The following is a 13,247-nucleotide window of genomic DNA, read 5'->3' as shown; positions in this document are numbered from 1 at the left end:
AACCCCAACCTTTCTTTATTGCCAATGCTAAGATACATCTGATAGTGGTTGTTGCACCCCATTTTTACCAAAGGCTAAACAAAGCACAACTTATGGAGCTCTGAAATAATTAATTATGTACAGAGTCGCCACCTAGCATTTAAGGTATACTAGGGTACCTATAAATTATTAATATATGCAGCTTAACATGATCTACGAAAATAAGTGAGATTCTAGGTAAGGGTTCAAATTATTCCGAAGGGAAGGTATTAGGAATCCTTCAGAATCCACAAATGTGGTTCCCGGCTGGACCAATTTAAACTATACGAGGGATGTGTAAAAAGGCTTTATTATTTACAAAAATTAATAGAATTTAGACTAAAGAATAATATGAATATTCACATAAATAATCATGCAATACGTATTTTATACATATGTGATATAATAATTATTATAAAAAAAAGTTATGTGCAACTTAGAAGCTTGGGTATGTGACAAACGTATAAAAAATGGGTATGAAATTATTTTGCACTCGAAGTGAGTTAACTAATTTAACTAACTAAGTATGTACGCTTAATCAATTAATTATGAGAGTATATTCTAAAGCCTAAATATTGAGGCAAATCACCCTATTTATTTACTTAAGTGTGCTAAGCTATCGAATTAAAACTCTAGCAAAATATGATAACTATAAGAATATAAGCTACAAAAATAATAACTGTCTAATATTAATTTGTCTAAAACACATAAAATTTAAATCACCTAAGCAGATCATAAATAAATACCACTAACCTACACCCTAAAAAAAAGTAAAGTTTCACTATATTTTATGCTTGCATAATTTAAGAATGCAAAAAAAAAATATAAACAAAGAATTTAAGAAGCTATTTGAACTTCTTTTGAGTGTCATCTTCAAAAAAAAAAAACTTCGGATACCTGCATGAGACTTAATAAAAATGTTAGTAAGAGAATAAATAATTATCGGATAAATTAAAAAATAATGAATAAACTTAAAATAAAAATCCGTCTTTGTACATGGAAGGCCTTGGAAATCGACGGAAATTTCTTCATCGGCCAGCATACTATCAAAGTTGCTCTGCATCCATGGTTTCAATTCACCCTTCCTTTCCTGTTCGGGGTTTTGCTAAAGACGTATATACAGCAAACACAATCTCAATTCCCAAGTGTCATGGCCAACCAAGGACATATTAGTAAATATATATACAGCAAGCGCAACCCATTTTTCAGATCAATCAACATCAATAAAACACTAAGGTTCAGAACTCTTAAAAAGCAACAATCTTATTGTGTCATTTCTACCTTGTAATATAAAGGACATGAAAGTACTATTTGCAAATATCAAATTTAGTAGTATGCAGAAGCAGATAAATTAAAGAGTCTATATAGTCCCTTCTTCATTTTTCAGCTAAAAAGGGTTGTTGATTAGAGCAAATACGAATTCATGGGCATACCGGAGATCGTCAACCACCTTGAAAAATCCTCTTTTTTTTTTCCACGATTACCTCAACTTTGAGCTGTATATGAGCATGCAAAGAGAAACCGACACACACCATGACTGCAAGATACCGGTTTGCAAACAGATGCCTACCGGGTCTCCCCGTCAAGATATGGGTCGGATTTCCTCAATGCATTAAAGTAGATACGTCAAGAAAGAAGCAAATCATCATCAGATCCCATTTATCAGATCAATCGACATCATAAAGCACCTCAGTATCACTACTAGTATTAAAAATAGAACCATTCTCCTCTAATTCACCCCTAAGTTGTTTTATAATTTACTAAATTGCCATTATGAGCAACACCAACAGAAATAGCAAGCATATTCCCAAAAGATGAATTCCATGCATCAAATACGACTGAAGAACAATCCTTATAGACAGTGTTTAAAATAACTATGGCACTTTACTTCGAATTCATCCACAAGTCAACCATTAACTGAAATTTGTTTTTTTTTTAGTTGGAGCTCGTCGGAACTCTAACGAAGTACACCGGGGATGGGCCAGCTCGTCGGCGTGGATGGTGACGCGACGACGTGGTTGCGGTGAAGGAGAAGAAGACAAGAGAGATGTAGAGAGGAGGAAGGGAAGGAGCAGACTGGGAGCTTGACACTCATTGTTAACTGCTCCAATTCATCGGAGCTAGAAGCTCCTCACCGGAGCAGTGATGAAGACGAAGGAGAAGCACGGGGTTTCGGTTGCTGGTTGTGATTTCGCGGTTCGTGTTCGCCGGAGCTCGGAGCTCCGGCGTGAAGGGCTGGCGGCGGTGAGAAAAAATGAGGGGGAAAAAGAAAAAAATGTTTAGGGTTTAGGGGAGAGGGGAGAGGGAAAAAAATCTGAAAATGTCCTTGTCTTGCTGTGTAGGTGTGTGGAAGTGTGCGTTGGATCCCAAGATTAAATCAACCCCCACTTTTCCTTAAAATGTGAACAAACCCTCCTTTTTGTCCAAAAAATAATGATGAAGCCATACCCCTTTGTCCACAACCCATCACCTCAATCAACTTTTTTTTTTAATGATGAGACCTTGATTTTATCAAATTTTACTCTGCGTTTAAAAATTAATTACTCCGATTTTTTTTATACTGTCGGGCTGTACTAAAATATAGTTGATTAATACATATATAAATAATAATGTAAGTATAAAATATAAATAGTAATGTATAGGATAAAAAAAATGTTTTGCTATAAAATTAAGAAACAATTAATTGCACAAAAAAATGGTCATATTACGCTGTACATGTGCAAAATAATGATTCTTGTAAAATGACAATAAATTGAAAATTTTCCTAAAATAAGGATAATCATCAATAAATTGTCAAAAAATGTAAAAATATGTAAAAATGTATTTCGTGCTCTTTAACGAATCAGGGCCCCCCAAAACGTTAATTTTAAGCACGTCGAGCCAAAATTAGGTGTCAACAGTGGTTATTTTAACAACAGGGCTAAAAGTCTCTGTAAAATCAATACCCTCTATCTGTATATCTCCCCTAACAACTAAACGAGCCTTGAGTCTCTCCACATTGCCATTGGAGTTTAATTTCACCTTGTAGACCCATTTTGTAGGCAATGCTTTCTTGCTAGGAGGCAAAGTGACCACTTCCCAAGTGTCATTAGTGATTAAAGCTTCTAACTCTTTAGTCATAGCATCCTTCCATCCTGGATATAAGATTGCTTGGGAAAAGGTTGTGGGTTCTTGAATGTGTGATAAAGAATTTATGTAACAATAGGAGATTTTTCAGGTGGAATAAAACAGAAATCTGATACATTAGAAAGTTGGATACTGTTGCAAACATAATCTTCCAAGTATGCAGGAGTGTGAACTGACCTGATGGATCTTCTCAGAGCAGTGGGAATGGTAGGAATAGCAGGGTTATCAGGTTCTAAAACATCAGTGGGGAGAGTAGAGATATGCGAAGATGAACAACTAGGAGAAACTGAGGGAGAAGTAGTTGTAGAAGGATGACTAGCAGAAGGTAGGACATTGACATTTTCTTGAGCAGGAATAGTGATAGGAGTGTCATTTGCATAATCTATAGGAGGAATATGAGGAACCAAAGGAAACAGAGGCACAGTAGGAGTAGCTGAAGCAAATGGAAAAACATTTTCATAAAAGATAACATTTCTGGAAACAAGAAACTTGTTGGTTTTGAGACTAAATAACTTATATCCTTTTTTGTTAAATGGGTACCCAAGCAAAACACATGGCTCAGCTCTAGGGTCCAATTTTGATCTACCTTGTGACAGTGTAGAGGTGAAAGCAAAACATCCAAAATCCTTAAATGAGAATATGAGGGACTGGTCCCATATAACTTTTCATAAGGTGTTTTAAAAGATAACAATTTTGTAGGAGATCTATTAATGATGTAGGTTGCAGTCATGAGTGCATCGCCCCAAAACTTATGTGGAAGGTTAGATTGAAAAAGTAGGGCCCTACAAATTTCCAAAATGTGTTTATGCTTTCTTTCAACAACACCATTTTGTTGTGGTGTTGCCACACAAGATGTTTGGTGTAAAATGCCTTGAGAAGATAAGAAACTGGAATTTTCTGAACTTGACCCTAACTCCCAAGCATTATCAGATCTGATAACCTTAACCTTTTTGTTGAATTGTCTTTGTATCATGGCTAAGAAACTTTTGAGAATTGGGAAAGCATTGCTTTTAGTGGCCAATAAGGTAGTCCAGGTTCCCTTAGTAAAATCATCAACTATAGTAAGAAAATATTTATAACCATCATAGGTAGGAGTTTGATAAGGTCCCCATGTATCAATATGTATTGGATCAAAAGGCTGTTTAGTGGAAATGGTACTGTTAGGAAAATGAAGCTTGTGTTGTTTTGCTAATGGACCAACAGGACATGGAACAGAAAATTTTGAATACACATTAAAAGGAACATTACTGATATTTTTCATATTTAAAAGGGGCATATGGCCCAACCTTACGTGCCATAATTGGCTTTGAACATCAGAAATTGAACTACAAGATAGAGTGGATGATATATCCTTCTTTGAATAAAATTTAGAACTAGAAAGACTAGAAATAAGACTGCTAGAAGCTGGAACAGCTGGAATTCTATCTTTGAGGACATAGAGGCCATTTTGTTCTTCACCAAGCTGCATTATTGGGCTCTTCATTGAAGGGCCTGCATAAAACAATGAGAAGTGGTGAATAATAAAAACTTGGAAAACTGTTTTCACAGCTTATGGACAGATAGAAGATTAAAATGAAAACTAGGGACAAATAGAACATTGTGTATGATAAAATTAGAGAAAAGCTTGATGGATCCTGAGGAAGAAACCTTAACCTTTTGAGAATTGGGTAAACTAACAGTAATGGACTTAGGCAAAGGCATAAGATTAAAGAAAAATTCTTTGTTATAGCTCATGTGTTCTGTTGCACCTGAGTCTATGATCCAACTATGTTTTGTGAATAATCTATGATTGACCTTGGAATACATTTTGGAATTTAAGGAAAATGGACTAGGAGTGAATTTTATACCAGTGCAGTTGGCAGATGCAGTGACTTCAGAGGTAGAACCCTGATCACCTTTGTTCATGTGTTGCAGCATCTGCATAACCTGAGCAAGTTGTTCAGTAGATAAGAGTTTTCCCTGAACTCCTTCATCTGTGTTGTTAGCAAAAATTTCCCCAGAATAATCATTTGATGAGACAACATTTCCTTGTACATTATTCTGAAAATTCCTTTGCGTAGTAAACTTGAAATTAGGGGGAAAACCATGTAGTTTATAACACTTATCAATCAGATGTCCTGTTTTCTTGCAATATTTACAAACCATCCCAGATTTCTTATTCTCATAAGTTTGCCTTTGTGTCCTAAAATCAGTAGTAAAAGTCCTGTTTCCATTATTTGCATTTGCAGCAACAAAAGAGGATGATTCCCCTGGGAATCTAGGTGTGTTTTGGACCTCTCTTTGTTTTTCCTCTTGAATTAGTAGTGCATAGGCATTTGATACAGTGGGCAAAGGTGAAATCATGAGAATATTTCCTCTTGCACCACAATAAGTATCATTCAAACCCATCAAAAACTTAAGCAATCTTTCATTTTGTTTGAACTTGATATTTTTTTTCTTTTGCTCCACAGGAACAAACACAAAGGCACGGTGAAAAAGAGTCCAAGGTATCCAACTCATCCCAGAGTCGTTTCATCTTGGTGAAATAGGAAGCAATATCAGAAGCACCTTGGGTTAAGTCACTAAGCTCTTTTTGGAGTTGAAAGAGCCTAGCACCTGAGCTTTGGCCAAATCTGGCTTCCAGCTCTGTCCAGATATCTTTAGCAGTAGAGTAATAAAGAACACTTTCTGAAATTTCTCTAGATAGAGAATTTAAAAGCCAAGAAATAACCATGTTGTTGGCCCTAGACCAAGCTCTGTGCTTATCAGTTCCTGCACTTGGTTCTGGGGATGAACCATCAACAAAGCCAGATTTATTTTTTGTTGTCAATGCTATCCATATACCTCTCTTCCATCCACCAAAACTTCTCACATCAAACACTGCATTGGTTAGCAGTGTGCCAGGAGAGTCTGATGGTGAGATGAAGTAAGAATAAGAGGTATTGTTAAATTCATTTTGATTAATATTGGTCACTGTAGTGGGAACTTGGGTCCCAGAAGCAACACTACTATCATCTGCCATTGTAACAGATTTGTAAAAGTAAAAAAAAAAAACCAGTAATAAAAACAAACAAAAAAAACGCAAAAGGAATGAAATGAGAGCAGATTTAGATCGAAAGCTCTGATACCATGATAGAAATAAAAAATGACGAAGAAACAGATTGAAATGAATTTTCTGTGTGTCTTTTTCATCTGCACAGTACATGTTTATATAGCAATGAAAATGAATAATTGAAAACACTAACTATACAACTAATGTGGACATCACTACTAACGTGCACAGCATGTGATTATTTTACTTTATTTGTGGCACTTAACTATGTGATCTTTTACTAATATGCACAGCACTACACAACACTACTAATTCTTTATTTAATTGAGAGCACTGACTATGTGATCTTTTAACGTGCACAACACTAGAATTGAATACTACTAACTATGTACTTTATTCCTTTTCCTTTTCTCTGCAAAACACAAGCTTCCTTTTCTTGTCTTCTCCGATACATCGGAGATGTAATTAATTCCAACACGTAATTACACAGTATTGTAATTACAATGACCTGTTTGTTTGTCATAATGTAATTACAGTGTAATTACAAGCGTGCTGTTTGGTTGCACAAGTGTAATTACACAGTTAGTTTAATTTAAAAATAAAACTTAACTATAAAAAATTTAAAATTAATATTTAAAAATTATATGCCTTTATAAATGATATTAAATTAGCTATTTAATGAAAAATTGTTCCTTGAAAATATGTAATTGATAATCATATATTTGTAACTAATATTGTAAAAAATAGTTGATATACAATTTCAAATTAATAATATTTTTATTTTAATTGATTATAAAACTTAAAAGCATACCTTTTTGTGAGAACATCATGAGATTTGATGTTTCTAAAAAAAAAAGAATATTTATAAATATAATGCCACAATATTATTCAAATGTTTAACAAAAATTCTATCAATTATAAGTGAAAATTAAACAACAAGAAATGTGAAATAACAAGTCAATAGTACTAAAGCAAATAAATTAAAGTCGAAAATATAACCTAAATTCAAAATCCAAAAGAATTTTTTTTAACATAATACTCTTATGTCAAATTCCAACATTACATAAGTAAATTCCAACGTAACATAAGTAAATACTCCTATAATTCAAAAGAAAGGGAAAATATAAGTCTATAACCATATTCACAATGAAATTCTACTTTAATAACGTCACTCATTATATGCCAAGTTTATTAATGACTCATTTTTTCTAATATTAAGAGATGTAATTTCAAAAATTACAATAATAATACGATTATGCTAAATGAATAAAATAAAATAAATAAAAAATACGAGCAATTACATGGAACCACAAGAAGTAAATATAATTACACCCTGTCAATTACATTCAATTCCCACCTAACGGTGTAATTACCTGGTCAAGCAAACAGGCCAAACTGTGTAATTACACTCAATTCCAATTACCCGGGTGGCTTTCCCAACAGACCCTTAAAGGGTTTAAGACCCATTAATTAGTGAAAAATCTAATCAGCGCTTCTACTGTATACACGGTAATTTGAATGTTGAACAATAATAGACTTTATCTTGAGTGAATAAATTAATTATGCACAGAAATTGAATATGTATTATCATATCACTTTTCCAAAGAATCTATCGAATAGAGATGAATATATCACAAGAAACTATAGCCCCAAACTGTTGATAGATTTTGCATCTAGATGTGCACTGTGTTTTTGCTTGGGAAAGCCAAAGGAGAAATGCGCAACTACCTTTTTTTTGGAGTAGCCAATACCTTCCATCGTCCTTTCATGTTCCTAATCAAACATCCAATACGATAATCAAAATAAAATGTCACGACATAAATATTAACTTTGGAAACTGTCCAGTAAGAACAGATATGCTTCTTCAAATAAGTAGTAATAATACCAATTAATAAGTAATCATGAAAATTATAGTCCAACAATGAAGCACCATAAAACAAAGATATAACTAAAAGCCTAGTTAAATGGAGTTAAGATGACAAATTGCATAATCCCAATAGAACTACTGCAATGAATCGTGGCTCATGTTTTTAATTTAAGATATTCACATACAGATAATTAATTTCCTTAATAAAGAAGCAGTAAATTTCGCTAGAAAGGATGGAAAGTTCTACCCAAACAGTTGGCACTTCCGGAAAAACCTACCAGATTGTAATAGACTAGGACTGATAAAAGGTAATTGAAATAACAAATTGAAGAATGAATGCGAATTGGGGAATTTTATTAGGTAATCACTGTTACAATATGGAATTAGAGCCAAATGAACTAATCAAATTAATACCAAAAGCTTGTAACGATACCTGCAATAGCAATGGAGATTGACTAAAAGTGGAGTTTACTCTAGCTGTATATTTATCTGTGTATGAAATATTATCATCCGTTGGATCTTATTTATTAGATGTAATCTGGTCCACTCCTTTAATTCTACTGATTCCACCAGATTGTGCCACCTGTCCTCTTTATTGACCACGCCTAAGTCACGTGTCCCTCTACTCAAAACACTGAAACCCTAAATCCCCAAATCATTTCCCCAATTTGCTAAGTTCAGCAGTCATAACACTCCATCCCCCTTCAAAACAACCTTGTCCTCAAGGTTGTAATTAAGTAACAAAGGTTGGAAATTGACTTTGAAGGTATCCCCAGTCCTCCCACGTGGCCTCATTAGGTCCTAAATTAGCCCACTAGATCAAGACTTTGACTCGAGCAGCATTATTGACCTTTTCGATGCGGCGCTGCAATATAGTGAGGGTTGCACCAAGACGCGACTAGTAGCATCGCATACAGGAGGAGCTTGTTAAGGATTAGTCGCAGGCCCGGCCCTCTTCTTCAACTGTGAGACGTGAAACACCGGGTGGATCTGGGACCCGGGTGGTAACTCCAAGAGGTAAGCCACTGCGCCGATCTTCTTTAAAATTTTGTAAGAACCTTAGTAACGAGCACTGAGCTTGAGATTCTTTCTCATAGCTATTGTAGATTGACGATAAGGCTGTAGTTTTAGGTACACCAAATCACCTTCCACTAGATTTCGGTCTGATCTTAGCCTGCCAGCATAAAACTTTATGCGAGATTAGGCTTGTACCAAGTTATCCTTGAGATAAGCAAGCATTTGTTGTCGTTCAGCCAAACTAGCCCCCACTACTGTATGAGTTGAGTAAGGAAGGGAACTAAGGGGAATTTGTGGGGTGGGAATCCATACAATGCTTTAAAAGGTGTGGACCCCAATGAAGTATGGTGGTTGGTGTTATACCACAACTCCGCCAAGGGAAGCCATTTGATCCACTAGTTGGGATTAGCAAAAACCATAGATCGAAGGCAGGATTCTAAACAACGGTTAAGTATTTCTGTTTGACCATTCGTCTGTGGGTGGTAAGCAGTAGAAAAGTTCAATTTAGTCCCCATAGATTTGAACATTTGCTGCCAAAATGACTAGTAAAAACTGGACTCTATCAGTCACAATAGATTTAGGTAAGCCATGCAACTTGTAGATTTCTTTAAGGAACAGAGCAGTCACATCTTGTGCTGAAAATGGGTGTTTTAAAGCCAAGAAATAACCATATTTTGTCATTCTATCCACCACTACCAAGATGGCATTTTTATGACCAGAATTAGGCAAACCTTCCACAAAGTCCATGGCAATATCCTGCCATGGCATATCAGGAATAGGGAGGGGTTGGAGAAGCCCTGAGTGCACATTCTAGGTTTTCACCCTTTGACATACATCACACTCTGACACCTACTTCACAATATTAGCCTTTATATTTGGCCAGTAGAACACCATTTTAATCCTTTTGTATGTACCCAATTGACCAGAGTGACCCCCCCCCCCCCAGTGGGGATTGGTGTAATGCATCAAAAACTCTAATTCTGAGAGTACCCCACCCCCACCCCCCTCCCCCCCCCCCATGTAGAGTTTTTTATCATACCTGATAACTCCCTAACGAAGTGAACATTTAGCTGAACCTGTAGGATTTGTAATCAAATTTGTTAAGAGTTGTAGAGCCACTGGATCATGTTCATAGCTTTGAGACACGTCTAACATCCAAGTAGGTTCAGTAGTTGTTATAACATTCAAGGAAAAATCTTCAACTTCTTTTCTTGATAAGGCATCAACTACCCTGTTCACAGTCCCCTACTTGTACTGCACCTCATAATCCAACCCAAGTAGTTTGGTCAACCCTTTCTGCTGTAAGGCAGTTGTCACTTTCTGTTCTAACAAATATTTTAGGCTATGATGATCAGTCCTAATACTAAAGTGTCCCCCTTGGATATAGTGTCTCCATCTGTCCACAGCAGCTAAAACTGCCATGTATTCCTTTTCATAAGTGGGCATGCCCGGTTTTCTGAGCCAAAGACTTGCTAAAAAAAGCTAGTGGTTTTCCTTCTTGCATAAGAACTGCTCCCATTCCCTTAGAACAAGCATCAGTTTCCACAATAAATGTTTTGGAAAAATCAGCTAGTGCAAGAACTGGGGCTGTGGTCATTGCTTTCTTCAAGTATTGAAAGACAGCTTCTGCTTCAGGGTTCCAATGAAAGGAGTTCTTCTTCAGTAGATTAGTAAGAGGTTTAGTAATAAATCCATAAGAATTGAGAAACCTCCTAGAGTACCCTATCAAACCCAAAAAACCTCTTAGGGCCTTAAGAGATTTTGGAATTGGCCAATGCACCATTGTTTCAATTTTTGAGGGGTTTGTTACTACCCCATGACTAGTAATAATATGACCCAAATACTCTACCCTATCTTATCCAAAAGAGCACTTAGACCTTTTAGCACAGAGCTGCTCTTTTCTAAGAATTTCCAACACTTTTTCTAGGTGCAGAACATGTTGTTGTATATTAGGACTGTATACAAGGATGTCATCAAAGAACACCAACACAAACTGCCTTAGGTAAGCTTGAAACACATGATTCATCTACCCTTGAAATGTAGCAGGAGCATTTGTTAAGCCAAAAGGCATAAATCTAAATTCATAATGTCCAACATGTGTTCTAAAGGCAGTTTTAGGAATACCCCCTTCATGCATCCTAATTTGGTGGTACCCAGCCCATAGGTCAATCTTAGAAAACACCCATGATCCACTCAACTCATCTAATAAATCATCCACCAATGGAATCGGGAACTTATACTTAATTGTCAATTGATTAAGTCCCCTATAGTTAATACAAAACCTCCAACTACCATCCTTTTTCTTAACCAATAAGATTGGCGATGAAAATGGAGAATGACTAGGCTGGATAATACCATGTTTCAACATCTCTTGAACTAGTTTCTCAATTTCATTTTTTTGGAAGTAGTTGACCTGTAAGGCCTGATACTAACTGGAGTTGCTCCATTTTTCAGGGGTTTAAAATGGTCATGCTGTCTCTTTAGAGGAAGTGTTATTAGTTCCAAGAACACATCACTGAACTGTTGCAGGATGGTGGTGATTTCTGTAGGTATAGCCTCTTGTTCCTCCAACTCCACTGCTGATATTGTGAATAGATGTCCTCATAGCATCTTACTCTTCCTGATCAACTGCTTGACACTACTCCTAGTCATGCTCCTAAGTACTGCTTCATTGTAGATACCCTTGAGTTCTACTCTCTTGCCTTTGTGAGTAACCACTGCTTTATAAGCTTCAAAATCCAAGAGTATAGGATTATGAGCCTTCATCCAATCACCCCCTAGAATCATATCACTGTCCCCCTAGCCTGATAAGTCTCACTGAATCTTCAAACTCAATCCCCTGTATTTTTCATTTAAACTTAGAACAGGAATATGAACTCATCACATGGTTTCCATTGGCTACAATGACTCCCATAGGTCTGTCCTCTCTGATTAAACACCTAATTTGCTTGGCAGTACCCAAGTCAAGGAAACTGTGTGTGCTGCCTGAGTCAAGAAAGGTAGTTACCATCTTCTTTTTGGCTTCTCCCCTGATTGTAATTGTATTAGTAACCTCTGTTCCTGAGAGTGCATTGAGGCTAATGGCCTCTTCCATCTCGATGGGTCCATGAATCTCTTCATTATACTCTTCCATCAGTGTTGGTTCTTCTGTGATCTACTCTTCCTCTTGTTGCTCAACAGATGCAGATATGGCATTAAGTTTCTTAGCCTTACATTGTTGCCCAGAGACCCATTTGTCACCATACCTGTAGCACAACCCTGATCCTTTTCTGATCTCATTAGGATTACTAGTGCTATCCTCTTTCTGCCAGTTTTCACCATTTCTATTGTTTCCAAAACTTATGTTGTTGGCTTGATGGTAGGTGTTAGGTTGAAACACACTCCTACCCCAAGTGACTTCAGATTGCTTACTCCATGAGTTCATGCTCCTTTCTTGGTGCCTGGCTGTTACACACCGTAGTTTCGTACGTTAAGATTTATAAGTGTTGGATGTTTTAAGTCTAGATACTGGAGTTACTGTTAAGGATATACGAGAACATGTGCACCAATTTTTTTGGTTATGAGGGTTTAAGTTCATATAGTAAGCTATGGGAGGATTGGAGAGAAAGTAAATTAAGGGAATTAAGTTTTTGGAATTTTGGAGAAAAATATGAGGGGCAATTTTAGCCCAACTTTGAGGAAGAATATCATTTAGTATATGAGGAGCTTTGAAACAAATCAAAAGCCTAAATTGAAGTTCATGAAGTCTAGTTTCTAACGCAACAAACTGCTCGTCGATACGACGTCGAGTAGAGAATTATGGACATTACAAGTTAGGCGGGAAGAGTAGGGGACTGCACTGCGCGAACGCACAGTGTCGCGCGCTGCTACAGTGCTACAGTGCCAAACGACTTTAATCCACTATATAAGGGCTAAAATCCATCTTTTTCTCCATAATAAACTTTCCAAATTCTCTAGAAAGCTCAACCAACATATGAGAGCTTATATACACCACAAAGTGAGGATTTTACATAATTTTCAAGTGACGGAGCATTAATCGAGGTCCGGGTAACGTATAGTCGCGACTATAGTTTTGTTTTGTGTTGGAGTTGACTTGGATTCAAGTAAACATTGAATATTTTTCTATTCTAGCAAAACTAAGGTATGAATCTCTTTTTATTAATATTGATTCAGGAATATTTACGAGAA

The 13,247-nt window shown here is 36.2% G+C and overlaps 1 protein-coding gene across 1 annotated transcript; it reads right to left on the bottom strand.

Annotated features, from left to right (window-relative positions):
- Positions 1–5,551: 5,551 nt before the first annotated feature.
- Positions 5,552–6,145, bottom strand: LOC132601845 (uncharacterized). The gene has a single exon (XM_060314903.1). The coding sequence runs from the start codon at positions 6,143–6,145 to the stop codon at positions 5,552–5,554; it is 594 nt and encodes a 197-aa protein (XP_060170886.1).
- Between the last annotated feature and the right edge of the window lie 7,102 nt (positions 6,146–13,247).

This window comes from Lycium barbarum, chromosome 7 (assembly GCF_019175385.1).
Source record: "Lycium barbarum isolate Lr01 chromosome 7, ASM1917538v2, whole genome shotgun sequence".
Taxonomy (NCBI): Eukaryota; Viridiplantae; Streptophyta; class Magnoliopsida; order Solanales; family Solanaceae; genus Lycium; species Lycium barbarum.
Note: the sequence above shows the minus strand (reverse complement) of the source record. Positions and strands in the feature narration are given on the sequence as shown.

Coding starts and splice junctions, on each gene's coding strand:
- LOC132601845 (XM_060314903.1), bottom strand. CDS start 6,145: ATGGCAGATGATAGTAGTGTTGCTTCTGGGACCCAAGTTCCCACTACA.